This window comes from Nyctereutes procyonoides, unplaced genomic scaffold (genome assembly GCF_905146905.1).
Source record: "Nyctereutes procyonoides isolate TBG_1078 unplaced genomic scaffold, NYPRO_anot_genome, whole genome shotgun sequence".
Classification (NCBI taxonomy): domain Eukaryota; kingdom Metazoa; phylum Chordata; class Mammalia; order Carnivora; family Canidae; genus Nyctereutes; species Nyctereutes procyonoides.
Genome location: NW_026575035.1, coordinates 26805171 through 26821463, shown reverse-complemented (window position 1 = coordinate 26821463; position 16293 = coordinate 26805171). Strand labels below are relative to the sequence as shown.

The following is a 16293-nucleotide window of genomic DNA, read 5'->3' as shown; positions in this document are numbered from 1 at the left end:
TAATAATTATAATAAATAATAAATAGTATATAATTATATATAATATAATATAATATAATATAATAATATAATATATAATAATATAATATAATATAATATAATATAATATAATATAAGGTGCTGTGCTTGATGGCTTACCATTTCTCTGTCTTTTCAGACATCCTTTACGGTGCCTTAGCACATGGATTTCAGGACTGCCTGTGAAGAGGTATGTTACATGGCTTTCGGCTTTTTGAATAAGGAAAACAGGTTATAAAAGGGACACACTTAGCTCTCCTTTGTATAAGTGGGACACTGCTTTTGGCAGAGGAATGAGTGGCAGGTCCATTTCATTCCCAGGGTATGAACTATTTCTGCAAGACTAAAAAGCCAAAGAGTGCCTGGGGAAGCCTTGGATTTTCACTCTTTCTCAAGAAGACTGGAGCATATTTGAGTTGATTAAATTTCCCTTCTCCATAAACTGTACACTCACTGCGTGATTTCAGGTAGTAGAAGTGTTAGAAGTAATTCTTTGCACATAAATAGTTATAAATTAGAAGACCTCTCAGTCCCTTTCAGCACAAAATCCTATGATTTTATGATTCCTATATTATTTAACTGTTTCAATATTATTTAAGTATTAATATATGGAAATTCAGATTCTCCATAGAGCTGTCTTCACACTTTGTTATGAGTTAAAGAGATACATTGCTCTTTCAAGGATATTGAAGGCCATTCAAGTGTGCAGTCAGTAGTGCATAGAGTTAGGCCCCAGGGGATGTAACCATTCTATTTTAGGAAAAAACACTCTTTTACTAAAGATACAACATTCGAAGCATTCTTTCATTCTTCAGGCAAAATGCAAACACTCATAGGTTAAAATATTTTATGTTTGCTTAAAAGGTTTAAAATATCTTTATTGTAAATGCAGATACCTCAAGAAAAACAACCATAACTAGATTATCGATGATACAGTTAAAAACAAACCAACAAGAAACTTATTAACGTTTGTAAAGACTGTTCTTTTAATGAGATGTCATATGTTAAGTTTCCTGCATAAATACCTACTTTTAAAAAGTGATTTGTTACAATTGGTTCAAAGTTTAGAACATTACTAAGATCTTTCAGGAAATTAATAAATTCCATATATATATATATATATATATATATATATATATATATATATATTAAGGATTTATTCATTTGAGTGAGAGAGAAGGAATAGCATGTGCATTGGAGAGTGATGGGGAGGGACAGAGGGAGAGAACTGCAAGCAGACTCCCAGCTGATCTTGGAGCCTGGTGCAGGCTAATCATACCACACATGAGATCAAGACCTGAGCTGAAACCAAGTCTTTTGCTTTAACTGAGTGATCCACTCACATGCCCCACTTTTATATATATATTTTTTAAATTCTTATTTATTTATGATAGTCACAGAGAGAGAGAGAGAGAGAGGCAGAGACACAGGCAGAGGGAGAAGCAGGCCCCATGCACCGGGAGCCCGACGTGGGATTCGATCCCGGGTCTCCAGGATCGCGCCCTGGGCCAAAGGCAGGCGCCAAACCACTGTGCCACCCAGGGATCCCCACTTTTATATTTTTAATACTTAAGCTTAAACTTCTTATTTTTCCAAAAGATTCTCTCTACACTAGCACTTTTCAAATTACATTATATTTATTTTATATTTATTTATAAATCTCTCTTATGTGCTATACTAAATACTATAATGTCAGAATGTATAATTTATTCATCCTTCTAACTTAGCACCTATCAGTTCATACTTTTAAAAAATGAGTTAATGCTTTAGAAGCTTCAATTTAGAAACATAAATTTTAATTCTGTGCCATGTCTAGTGTTAAATACATAGTATTATACTCTTAATTTTGGATGTAGTAAGCCTACTATTTCCATCACAGTGTTTGTTATTTTGTTTTGGGTAATAAAGCACCATTGAATGGATATTTGCAGGAATGAGATAACAAATGAAAAACCTGTCAGATTCATGAAATCCTTAGAGACAGGATAGTGGCCAAATACTGTTTTAAAACATGGTTTACCTTGGGCTTCAGAGGCTGATATAAGATTGATTTCTCAGACCTTTTTTCAAACAAAATTGTTTGATTCATTGGTTTGGAATATATATCAAGTATTATTTAGAGTTCAGAGATTTATTTTACGATGGTGATATAAACCAAAATTTACCCTTGCTTCTGGAACAGAGGTTCTTGTTCTCTTGCAATGAGCTATTTGACAATCTCTACTATTTTAGACTGTCCTCAGGGTGGAGTAAAACTGTCTCAGAATTGCTCAACACTGAGATGGCTCAGTGGTTGAGTGTCTGCCTTCGATTCAGGGCATGATCCTGGGGACTTGGGATTGAGTCCCATATCAGGCTCCCCACAGAAGCCTCCTTCTCCCTTTGCCTATGTTTCTGCCCCTCTCTCTGTATCTCTTATGAATAAATAAATAAAATTTTTTTAATAATAAATTTATTTTTTATTGGTGTTCAATTTGCCAACATACAGAATAACACCCAGTGCTCATCCCATCAAGTGCCCCCCTCAGTGCCCATCATCCATTCACTCCCCCCCCTCCCCTTCCATCACCCCTAGTTCATTTCCCAGAGTTAGGAGTCTTTATGTTCTGTCTCCCTTTCTGATATTTCCTACCCATTTCTTCTCCCTTCCCTTCTATTCCCTTTCACTATTATTTATATTCCCCAAATGAATGAGAACATACACTGTCCTTCTCCGATTGACTTACTTCACTCAGCATAATACCCTCCAGTTCCATCCACATTGAAGCAAATGGTGGGTATTTGTCATATCTAATGGCTGAGTAATTTTTTTAATAATAAATTTATTTTTTATTGGTGTTCAATTTAAAATCTTTTAAAAAAGAAAAAATAAGAACAGCTCAGCAGCAACAGCCATGTGTCTTCCACACACTGGCTAGGTTTGCAAGAATACAGAACTCTAAGATACTCTGAACATGATCAAATTCCTCTAGAGATGGATCAAAGTCAATTAGTTTGCCTGAAATTTACAGTCTTAAAACATTTTAGTGGACAGAAAGCATAAAGATAATTTAGCTTAACTCTCTCACTTTGCAGGTGAGGAAATTGAGAGGTTTTATGAAATGCTAAGTGCCATTTAATTAATTAAAAGTAAAACCATAATGTGTAGTTTGGAACTCATGAGTCCAAATTTGAGCCTCTTTCTAAATTATGTTGCTGGAAATTATAACATAGACAAATCTATGTTGAATAAAACTTATTTTCTCTTGACTGCTAATAAGCTGTTAAAGATGCAACTCTGATATCCATATCCATTGGACAAATCTAGCTAGATTATAAGCATGCACAAACCAGGAAGTCTCTTTTGTGAAAAGAAATGGAAATATATATAGTTCTATGTAAAATATCTTAATTTTCTAATGCATACCCTTTGCAAAAAAAAAAAGGTTTATTAATTAAGAAGTTTTTCCTCTTGAAAAGAAAATACTGCAATATTTTTAAGGAATTGGGATTTAGAAGTCATAAAATGCATAAGTGAAGGTAGAGAATACAATTGGGACAACATAAAATCCACAATTTAGGAGAAAAAGTGCATGCTATGTGCAGGTAAATTACTGATTTTCCACTTTTAAAGATATCATCAAAATAATAATATATATTAGGGATTCTTAGGCGGCTGGTCAGTTAAGCATCTGCCTTTGTCTTCGATCATGATCCGAGTCCTGGGATTAAGCCCCAAGTCAGGTTTAGGGGATTCTGCTTCTTCCTCTCCCTCTGCCCCTCCTCTTCCTCCTCCTGCTTGTGCTCTTTCTCAAATAAATAAAATCTTTAAAAAAGAAAAAAATAACTATGTGTTCAAGGAGCAACTATGCTATCTTTAGTGTAGGTATTCCTCATATTTCATTTTCACATCTATATATGAACCATGTTTCTGTATGACCATGAAAAAATATATTTTTCCATAACATATTTAATAATTTATAATTCATTTACATATTTCATTTTAGTCCCTCATATAATAGGATAGAATTTGACTATGATTCTATTGTATCTAATGGCATTCAGTGCAATGTTGCTATAATATGGTAGGATATAAGAAATTACACATCACTTAAAACTATAAGTTTACAGAACAAATTAAGTTATATTTGGCAACCAAAATATGGAAATAACAAGGACATCTGCAAAACTATGTACAGGGCATGTCATGGTCTCTGCCCAGTTCCTTGTAGTTTTTTATGTCTGATATCACAAATTTTATGTTTCAAGGTTAAAAGGAACATAGATTCTAAAGTTTCATGAAAGCAGAGGTGCCTGAGTGGCACCATCAGGTAAGCATCCTACTCTTGATATTGGCTCAGTTCATGATCTTAGGGTCATGAGACAGAGACCCATGTTAGGCTCCATGCTTAGGCAGAATCTGTTTGAGATTCTGTCTCTCCCTCTCTCTATCCCTCACCCTGCTCACACACTCTCTCTAAATAAATGAATAAATAAATAAAATCTTAAAAAAAAAAAACAAAGTTTCATGAAAGCACATGTTTCATTCTTTCAGGATCTAGAATCTATATTAAGGAGGCCTTAACTTTTAAGTATAAAAGAAAATATAGTCGATTTTTTAAAGTTCCAAGGTACTAGATTTAAGCTAAGCATAAATTATTTGTAAGTTTAAATGTGAGGTCTGTTTGTTTAAAACAGAGTAAATCTGTGTAAATTCATAAACACACCTCATTGATTTACAGAAAGCAAGTCAATGACTAGATTTTTTTTTTAAGATTTTATTTATTTATTCATGAGGATACACAGAGAGGAGAAAGAGAGAGACAGAGACACAGGCAGAGGGAGAAGCAGGCTCCATGCAGGGATCCTGACATGGGATTTGATCCGGGTCTCCAGGATCAGGCCCTGGGCTGTAGGCGGCGCTAAACCGCTGAGCCACCAGGGCTGCCCAATGACTAGATTTTTAAAAAGTATTGCCTGTTAAATAATTAAGAGGCCTCCTTTATTCCTCTAAGCAAACAATGTGGATTTTGTAAAATCCCCCTGCAATATAATATTATCCACCAGGCACAAGGAGACATTTGAATCTGTATCATTTTTTTATGAATCATGCCTTTAAAATTTCAAGCATTATAATTTACATAATATATTGTACATGTCTACATAGAGCAATACATTTCTTTACTCATGTGCAATGTGTATGCAGTCCATGAAGTTTAAAGACAAATGATTGTCATGTTAATAAAGAAATGAGTGCAAGACCTAAGTTTATACTAAAATGTACAGCCAATACTTATTTAGGTGATTTTTTATTTTTCAGCAATCTGGGTGCACAAATGTAAAGACCACAGCCAGATGCTTTTTGTTGTACTGCCCTAGTGGCCACTCTCGCAGTCCTGGTTCCCATTCTTAACCCTGAAGCAATCTACGAGGCTGTGCAGATTAAGCCTCTCCCCATATCCTCAGAAGCTTGTATTTAATGGGAAAATCATCACATCAGAGTGGTTTCATTCACTTTACCCCCCAGTGGCCATTGTTTTGACCAGGAAAAACAGTTGGTTCAAGATGATGACCTTCTCGGAACACTTTGCACTCCCATAGGAGATTCTTGGTGACCAAAGTGCTACCTCCTGGTGAGAGACACTGATGGTCATGTCATTGTTTACAGGAGGATTGGGAGAGGCATCCCTCATAGAATTTGTGCATGAGGGAAACCAGAGCAAGTGGTAGAGTGCAGAATCTGGAGCAGCTTGGGTTCAGATCCTAACTTCCATTTATTTCTGCTCCTCTGTTCTTTTCCTATCTATGAAAGTGGCTGTACTGGGTTGTTAGGAGGATCAAATGAAATAATATTGCAGGAAACACAGTAAACGTTATGCAAATGGTTATTAAACAACAAATAAACATATGACTACATTTCACTAGCAATGATACCAGTCCAGCCAGCAGTGCTGTTGTGAGTCAGAGGAGTGCCCTGAAACGAATTTTATCCGTTTTTTAATCTACTGTACCAGCTCTGATTCTAATACAGTTGTTTACTAGCTCTCAGCATTTTCTGCTCAAGATTTATTCTGTTATCAAAAACTATGTTGTAGCTTCCCCAATTCCTATCCGCCTCCTGCTCTAAGAAATATATGTATAAATCACTGTTTAGATTTCTCTAGGGCATATCCAATATCTTTAAACTCCTGGAACATCACATAAGGGCCCTGACATTCCTCCTCTTCACCTAACACCTCTCCTCCCTTGGCCCCTGCTACATCATGCAGACTTAGCATTGGAATGTACTCATGCTTCTCTCTTCTTGTATCATGTCAACTATCCATCTTCATACTTTCATATCTTTACTTATTTTACCCTCTTGGAATAAAATAACTTTTGCCTCCTCTAATTATTATTTCCTCAATCTTTTAAAAAGATATTTTATTTATTTATTCATGACAGACAGACACAAAGAGAGAGGCAGAGACACAGGCAGAGGGAGAAGCAGGCTCCATATGGGGAGCTCGACGTGGGACTTGATCCCGGGACTCTAGGATCACTCCCTGGGCTGAAGGCAGACACTAAACCACTGAGCCACCCAGGCATCCTTCCTCAATTTATTTTTTAAGACAAACCATACATTTTTCTATCTACAAAACTTTCTTTGACAACCCCCTCATTCAAGAATATTTAACTCTTCTCTCCATGCTGTTCCTACATCAGATATCACATTGTATATTTGCACATTTTTGTAAGTAAGAGTACTCTGAGGTCAGAGACTGCTGTCTGATTCATGTCTGAATTAATTTCAGATTATTTGGAAAATTGATGTATGTATGGGATTTTATTTTATTTTATTTGTGCGTGTGTTTTTTTAAAGATTGTACTTATTTATTCATGATAGACATAGAGAGAGAGGGAGAGGCAGAGACACAGGCAGAGGGAGAAGCAGGCTCCATGCAGGGAACCTGACGTGGGACTCAATCCTGGGACTCCAGGATCGCCCCTGGGCTGAAGGCAGGCACTAAACCGCTGAGCCACCCAGGGATCCCAGGATTTTAAATGTATTTTCATGTACATGGCTAAGTCTTTATAATAAAATATATGTAACATCTATAACCTCTAAAGAATGAATTTAAGTAGAATTTGTTGTAAGCTTCATTAGTGCTGTTTTTCCAAACAGCTATTTGTTGGCATGTGTGTATGTGTATTCATTCTAACCAAAGGTACTTCTTTCTTTATTTTCTTTAATTCTGCCTTCTTAGGACCCAAATGTGAGCTCAAAGTCTGTGTTCTGTTTTGCACACAAATCTCTAATAATTAGGGGATATTTTATACATTATTTGAGGGAATGGAGATCTGACCACGTCGGATGTAACAAGAGAAGTCTCATAGCTGTATTTTTGTGCCTCAAACTTTCCCTGGATGATCTTTGATATCTCTTTGATGTGTAACAATAATGTATTTATGGGCTCTCAGGGAAAACCCCTCTTTCATCATCATGCTGAGACAGGGCATTATTTGTGATTGCTAGCTATTCCATTACACTTCTGGGAGAAAATTGGCCCAAATGTACTGTACATTAAAAAATCAGCAAATGTGCTCAATTATGTTCACTTGGCTTTGATATTATTTTATACCCTCCTCTTCTCCATGCCACCTCAGAGAGTCTTGATGTTGGCTCCTAGCCAAGATCACATTGTAAGCATGAAAGACTCTTCTCTGTGAAAAATGTAGAAAATTATGTTCTATATTAAGAAAATATAATTTGCCTTTGCTGAAATATTTTTGTTCTCTGGACCTATTCACTTGAGTTGTGCTCTAGAATAGATTAATTGACACAATTTAGTGAATGCCTGCTGTGTGCCAGTCTCCTAAAGGAAGAAAGAATGCCATCTATGCTCCTGGAAAAAAAACAAACTAGCTTTTCCTTAAAAGATATAATCCTTACAAAATAATTACAGGCTAATATAAGACCATGGTTATAGAGAGTATAATGGTACGTATTAGCACATGGAATAAAGCAGTTTACAGAAAGAATGATCTTTAGAGGCATCAGTATCTAATTACATTCCCATTTACATAATGAAACATTTTTTTAAAGGAAGAAATTCCTGGTGGATCCACATGTAAATTTATATCCCAAGAGAAAGCCTAGTATTATTGCCTGGAATTTTGTGCTCATTAAATACTAAGGATAAATACATATTTATGTATGTTTATCCTTTTATCAAAATTAAGAATGGCTTCATAATTATTAAATGAAAATGTAATTGCCAAAGTAGTCATTGTTCCTGTTGACTTTATGGTGCGGAATGATGGCCAGAGATCATTTCCTGTCTCAAAAGAATTTCCTTTTGTATTTTTAACAAATGAGGACCTTAAGTGTACTTGCTGAGAAGCACATTTTTATTTATCTGGTTGAATATTATATACTGACGGGTATTGGTGCTTCAGGAGTGATGAGATTTGTGGGCTTCTTTGATGAATACTGAGGTACTAGTGTAAAGCTATATAGTACAAGTTCAACAGTCTTCATGGGCTGTGTTTGTAACTCCCCAAAACACATGAAGCAAGAACAATGGGTCGGGAATCACAAATCTTGGGTCTTAAGCCAGGTTCTGTTTTTAATTAACTAAATTTAGGCAGTTCTCTCCCCCCTTAATCCTCATTTTCTCATCTGTACAGTGTGTGTGTGTATGTGTGTGTTTGTTGATTAGGAATGATGAAATCATTGAAAATAGAAAAGATGTTAAGCAGGTATGGTTTCAGATTTAGAATTCTATGATAGAGGCAGAACGTGGATTAGTGGTTGCCTGGGGCTGGGGTGAGGAGTGGAGTGATGCACATAATAGGTTTCCTTTGGAAGTGATGAAACTGTTCTAAAATTTACTATTAATGATGCCTACACAACTTTGTACAAAAACCATTGTCTTGTGGATCTTAAAGAGGTGAATTGTATACAATGTGAATTGTATCTCAATTAGTTTAACATAAATTTTATATTTAGATCATAAATATTAAACACATTTTTCATTATTTTTCAAATATAGTGTATAAACTATACTCTTTATTCTCCTAATCTTATGTGGATTTTCTGACATAATCCCCATTACCTGAGGACTATTTCACATGAAATGGTTAATCTTGTCTCTGCACCTATATTAAGTTCCAGATTCATCAGAATGTATTTTCTTTAGCTCTCAAACGCTCTTCATCATGTTTTGCTATGAATAGGACATAAAATTATATTCTATAAACTAAGTATATTTTTTTTCTCTATTTTGTTCTTTTCTTGCCTGAAGACAAAGACAGGGATCTGTTTGCTGCAGGATGGTAATCAGGAGCCTTTCAAAGTTCGGCTGCACCTAGCCAAAGATATTTTGATGATCCAGGAACAGGATGTGATATGTGTGTCGGGTGAGCCTTTCTATTCTGGTGTAAGTAGCTTTCCTTCTGTTGAAGTTTTTTTTTTTTTTTTCTTTTTTTCTTTTTTTTTTTTTTGGTTTTTGGTTTCTTTTGTTGTTGTTGTTAATAAAATGTTTAATTACAGAAAATTCATAATACAGTTTTCTTTTACCTCAGTGTAGAATGAATCCTCCTGCATGTAATATTTGTTGACATTATTAAGTAAGCAGTGCCCTTGTATATGTACCAAACCCAGATCCACAGCCACTCATTAGGGCCCATCCCCACACATGAGGGCATCTCATTGACTCCCAGTTGTTAAGTGGCTGCAGTGACACTTTTATTATCTGATCTTGAGAAAATACATTTTACTTTTTCATGCAGCTGACTATCTGAGAATAGTGCAGGGTAGTTTCCCTGTCCTGGTCTTCTTACCTTGCATCACATTGAACTTTTGGAGTTTGTGCACAGGTGGAGCCTAAATCTTGACATTTGAGAAGCATGAGGCTTTAGGTGGCAGTCACTGGACTCAAAGTCAATGCTTTTCCCCAGGAGATTGTGCCTAAATGATTCCACGGACCTCCTTGATATAATTATGCCCAAATGTCATAGCAAGGTCTATCTGATGCCCTAACTGGTTGGCATATTACCCTGCTACTAATCCAGCCTCTGAAAGAGCTATAAATTATCACTCAAAGGCCACTGGTTTACTTAGTAGTACAGCTGTGGAAGACATCTTTAGGATAAATTATATTATATTCAACAAAACAATTTTAGCATTAAAGAGGACAACTTTTAGAGTTTATCATTTATTATGTAATGGCCTTAAAGACATTATTTTAATAGTGTTGCCAAATGTGATTTCAGAAGAAAATTACAGCAAATAACAAACAGTAGGACTCCTGGATTCCCTAGACATCTATCCCTATTTCGGAAAAAGATTTAATTTGTAGCTTATTAACAGACTTACCTTGGAGTTCTGTTGGTGGTGAATAATGCTGAACTTGACTTTCCACCTCGCTTCTCATCAGCATCCTATGGGAGTCACACAGGTCCTAAATCAATAGGCCCTTGCTAACTAAAGATTATGGACATTTTGCAGACTGTTAACTATCTTTTGTCACAGACCATTTAAATCATTCTGAATCATGGGTCTGACTGTCAAAGCTAATTAAATTGTTCCTATGGAGTGCCCATTCTTCCTTTTAGTTAATAAAAAATAGTGGTCAATGATTCTTCCTTTTTTCTTTCTGTCTTTTCCTTTTTTCCTTCCTCCTTCCTTCTTTTCCTCCTCCTTCTCTCTTTTCTTTCCTTTCAGTGAAGTAAAATGATTCGTATAACTCTCTGGAATGAATATATTTCACAAATTCTAGATCAGTAAAGTGTTATAATTTGTAAAATTCAGTCTATCAATTGTATGTTATCAATTTTAAACTATGCAGTCAAAATAGGTAATGCACAAAAACCTAATCTCTTTTTTGAAAAGAATGTTAGGAAGAACTTGACAGAATTAAGGAGAAATATCCAATGATAATGTCGACAAATGCAAAAAAAATTGACAAAATTTGACATCCATTTATAAGAAACACTTTCAACAAATTCTAGATAGGACAGAACTTCCTTCATCCAATAAGCCTCTAATGAACAATTCTCACTAACATTATAGTTTACGTTGAAGATACTTCCTGACGTTAAAGTGAAGGATCATCACTTGCCTCATTTTTACTCAATATTGTCTTGGTTATACAGTAAGCCAGAAAATGGATATAAATGACCTAACAATTGGAAAAGAAGATTTAAATTTTGTCTTTATTTTAACTGTCATGATGGTGTATGTAGAAACCCCTTAGAATTCTACAAAAGATAGAATAGAATAGAATAGAATAGAATAGAATAGAATAGAATAGAATTCAGCAAGGTTGCTGGAAATAGGGACGATGTCCAAAGTTAATTATATTTCTGTAGTTTGCAACAAACAATAAAAATGGAATACACAATACATCATAGGGATAATTCACTTAGTAATAAATTTAACAAAATGTGGTCAAAGCTTTTACCTTGAAAACCACAGAACTACGATAAATGAAATGAAAATAAACAAGTAATGGAGAAATGTAACATGATCATCAATGAGAGACTAAATATTTTTAAGTTTTCAAATATTCCTAAGCACTCAATATCAATTAAAATCCCCAAAATGTTTTGGTAGACCATGACAAGTTGATTCTAAGATTTACATAGAAAGACAAAGACTCAGTATAGCCCAATCTTTAACAAGGAGTACAAAGTTGGAGTGTTTATACTTCCAAATTTCAGAACTTACTATAAGATTATTATAATGAATACAATGTGATATTGTCATAAACACAGGTACATGAATCAAATGGAACATTATAAAGAGTCCAGAAACAGAACCACACTTACATGGTCAATTGCTTTTTTTTTTTATTGTGATGAACTGTACATAACATAAAATTGACCCTTTTAACCATTTTCAAGTGTATGATTCTGTGGCATATTCACATTGCTGTGAACTTATCACTGCTATCCATATCCAGAATTTTCATTATCCCATAGTAAAATGCTGTACCCATTAAATAATGACCCCCCCATATCCCCTCCCCTCAGCCCTTGCTGATCTCTCTTCTACTTTCCATCTTTATGTATTGATTCATAAGTGGAAGCACAGAATTCATCCTTTTGTGTCTGGTTTATTTCATTTAATATAATGTCTTCAAGGTTCACTCATTTTGTAGCATGTGTTAGAATTTCCATCCTTTATAAGACTGAATAATAATATTATATATATATATATATGGTATATATATATACCATATTTTCTTTATCTTGCTTATCCATCCACCCAACAGTGTACATTCGGGTTGTTTCACCTTTTGGCCCTTTAGAATACTGTTAATAGGACCATGAGAGCATAGATATCTGAGTCACTGATTTTCATTTTTTTGTGTATGTTCCCAGAAGTAGAATTGCTGGATGAAATGTAATTCTGTGGCAGTTTTTTATTTAATTTCTCATCAGACGTGATTTGCAAGTAATTTTTTCCCAACCTATGGGTTTTTTTTTTATTCTGTTGCTTCCTTTGATGCACAGAGATTTTAATTTTGATGAAGTTCAGTTTGTCCATTTTTCTTTTGTTGGCTGTACTATTTGGTGTTATATCTAAATCATTGACAGATCCAATGTCATGAATATTTCTCTACATTTTCTTCTAAGAATTCCTAGTTTCAGTTCTTACATGTATGCCATGTACATCATGTAAAATGATTTATGTTGATTTAATTTTTGCATATGGTATTAAGTCCAGCTTCTTTCTTTTGCAGATAGGTATCCAGTTTGCCTGAGATTATTGTTTCTTGGTACCCTTGTAAGAAATAATTTGGCCATGTATTCAAGGGCCGATTTCTGAGCTCCCTATTTATAGTATTGGTTTGTCTGCCCTATACTGTTTTGATTACTTTAGCTTTGTGGTAAATGTTGAAATCAGGAAGGGTATACCATCCAGCTTTGTTCTTTCTTGAGAATGTTTTGACTACATAGAGTTCCTGGAGATTTTATATAAATTTTAGGATGTTTTTTTCTATTTCTGTAAAAATTAACATTGGGATTTTAATGGGGATAGCATGGAATTAATAGCTAGCTTTGGATACTACTGCCATTTCAACAGTATTGAGCTTTCTAATCCATGAACACAGGATGTTTTTTCATTTATTTATGTCTTTAATTTTTTTCAGTAATGTATTGTGGGTTTCAGTGTATGCCTTTTACTTTCTTGCTTAGTTAATTCCTCTAAGTATTTTATTATTTTTATGTTATTGTTAATGGAGTTGTTTTCTTATTTTTCTTTTCTTTGTTCCATCGATTTTTGTGTATTCACTTTGTGTCTTGCTACTTTGCTGAACTTTTTTTTTTTTTTTTTTAGCTCTAATGGTTGTGTGTGTCTGTATGTTGGTAGTCTTTATGTTTTCTGATATGAGATCATATCATCTGTGAGCAGAGATGATTATACCTTTTTCCTTCCAATTTGGACATATTTCATATCTTTTTCTTGCCTAATTTGTCTGTAAGGCTTCTACTACTATGTTTAAAAGAGGTGGGGGTATCCCTGGGTGGCTCAGCAGTTTGGCGCCTGTCTTTGGCCTGGGTCTTGATCCTGGAGTCCCTGGATCAAGTCTCATGTCGGGCTCCCTGCATGGAGCCTGCTTCTCTCTCTTTCTGTGTCTCTGCCTCTTTTTCTCTCATGAATAAATAAGTAAAATCCTTAAAAAATAAATTAAATTTAATTAATTAATTAACTAATTAATTAATTAAAATAAAATAGGTGGTAAAAGTAGGCATCCTTGTTTTTGATGTTAGAGAAAAAACTTTAAGTCCACCTCTGAGTCCAGTCTTATCTATAGGTTTTTCATATATGTCTTTATTATCTTGAGGTAGGTTTCTTCTGAGTTTTTTGAGTGTTGAAAGGGTGTTGAATTTGTCAAATACTTTTACTGTATCAATTAATATGATTGTGTGTGTTTCTTTCATTCTAGTAATATGGTATATTACAATGATTGAATTTCATATATTGGATCATTCTTGTATTCCAGGAATAAATCCCATTTAGTCATGATCTGTAATATATTTAATATGCTGCTGAGTTCAGTTTGCTGGTATTTTGCTGAGGATTTTTGCATCAATGTTCATAAGAGTCAAGAGTTTCTTTTCTTATAGTCTTTTTCTGATTTTGTATCAAGGTAATTGTCACCCCTTAAGGATGAGCTAGAATGTTTTCCCTCCTTCAGCTTTTTGTAAGAATTTGAGAAGAATTGGTATTATTTCTTCTTTAAATGTCTGGAAAAATTGATCAGTGAAATTATCAGGTCCGAGAATTTTCTTTGTTGAAGGATTTTGGATTACTGATTTATCCTCTTTACCAACGTTATATTTGTTCACACTTTCAGTTCCTTCATGATTCAGTCTGAGTACATTTTGTGCTTTTAGGAATTTGTCCATTTCATCAAGGCTATCCAGTTAATTCATATTCTCTTTGGATATTTTTAAAATTTCTGTCAAGTTGGTAGTTGCTCATCTTTATTTATGATTTTAGTCACTTCTTTAGTCTTTAATATTCTTTTTTTTTCTTAGCTAATCTAGGTAAATATTTATGATTTTGTTAATTTTTTCAAAGAATAAATTTATTTCATTGATTTTCTCTATTGCTTTTCTATTCTATTTTATGTATCTCTGTTCTAATCATGTTATTTCCTTCTTTCTGCTAGCTTTATGTTTAGTTTGTTTTTTTTCTTTTTTTCTTTCCTAACATGGTTAAGGTACATTGTTGGTTTGAGATCTTTTCTTTTAATGCAAACTTTTATAGCTAAAGGTTCTCTTCTTGGCACTTCTTTCATCTCAACATTTTGATATGTTGTACTTACATTTTCATTCTTCTCTAAGTATGTTCTATTTTCCTTTTTGATTTCTCCTTTTCCCATTGGGTGCTTAAAAGTATCTTAATTTCTAGAAATGTGTGTATTTTCACTTTTCCTTCTGTTACTAATTTCTAAATTCTTCCTGTTGTGGTCAGAGAAGATACCTTGTGTTATATCTGCCTTCTAAAATCTGAGACTTAATTTGTGGCCTAACATATGTATCCCAGAAAGTGTACCACATGCATTTCAGAAGAATCCTAGCTTTTGAATGGGCTATACTATCTGTTTGCATGTCTTGCATTTTTTGTTGGAACTTAGACATTTGATTCTTACAATGTGGCACTCTGGAAATCAAATTCTTCCCTTTCTCCGGGGTTTGCAGTTTTTATTTGTTTCTTAGTCTTTAATTTTTGTAGGCCATCTCTATGCCGGGGATTAACTGCAAGTGTCAATTTAAGGTCTTCTCAGATCTTGCCTGAGCCTATATCTCTCCTTGTGTATGCATTAATACTTTGTAAATTTCCCCATACATATATATGGGGAGCAAAAAAAAAATATATATATATATATATATATATATATATATATATATATTTGCAAAACCTGTGTATATGTATATATATATACACACACACACACACGCACGCATATATATGTGTGTGTGTGTATATATATATATATATAATATATATATACACAGTTTCTTTTAAATATCTTAATTCTTAAGTGTTTGACTCCCAGAAGAGGAAACAGGGAGAACTGAAGGGAAAGGAAGTCTTTGGTTCTTTAAATCCCCTGGAATTTGCTTTAGTCAGTGGGTGTTGCTACAATGGCACTTGCCTGTCTGTACACTTCTACAATCAAAAGAAGTTATCAGTGATCAGAACTTAGGTCCCCAATATTTGGAGTTTTCCATAAGCCACATGTAAGCTGCTCCAGAAACAGGTATTCTATCACTGGGCTAGTGGGGGGATGGGTAGTTAGTTGCCACTGTTCTGAAAGCATAAATTGATTTAAATTAGCCATGATTTACCATCCAAAACTTCTCTGAAAGTTCCAATCTTTACAATAGACTCCAGAATTCAAAATTAACTATATTAGACAGATTCTACCAGTGCAATTGTCTAGGTGGAAAGAATTCTTTGTTTCTTATTCCCCTATCTTCTTTAATGCCACTGGTCAATTGTCAAATCAGTTCAAAGGAGAATAAAAATATTTTCAATAAAAAACTCTAGGACAGTTCAATAAATATATGGAAAAGTAAGATTACACCTGACTCCTACTTTATATGATTTACAAATATTTTAAGATTGACCTTAGTGTAAAGCATAAAACTGTAACAAATAAGTTTCTGGAAAAAAAAAAAACATAGGAAATGGTTTTGTGTTCAAGGGTAGACGATTTTTTTTTAAGGTAGAACAATACTAATAAAATAAAAATGAAAATGGTCATGTGAAGCCATCATGTTTTTTTTTTT

General features: G+C 34.1%; 1 protein-coding gene across 1 annotated transcript in view; it reads left to right on the top strand.

Moving 5' to 3' along the window:
• Window positions 1-16293, top strand: part of SNTG1 (syntrophin gamma 1) — a 732034-nt gene that overhangs the window by 460638 nt on the left and 255103 nt on the right. The window contains exons 2-3 of the mRNA XM_055318336.1: window positions 158-208; window positions 9285-9419. Of these exons, the coding sequence (XP_055174311.1) occupies window positions 182-208; window positions 9285-9419 (162 nt within the window). The 5' untranslated portion in view covers window positions 158-181. The remainder of the gene's footprint in view (window positions 1-157; window positions 209-9284; window positions 9420-16293) is intronic.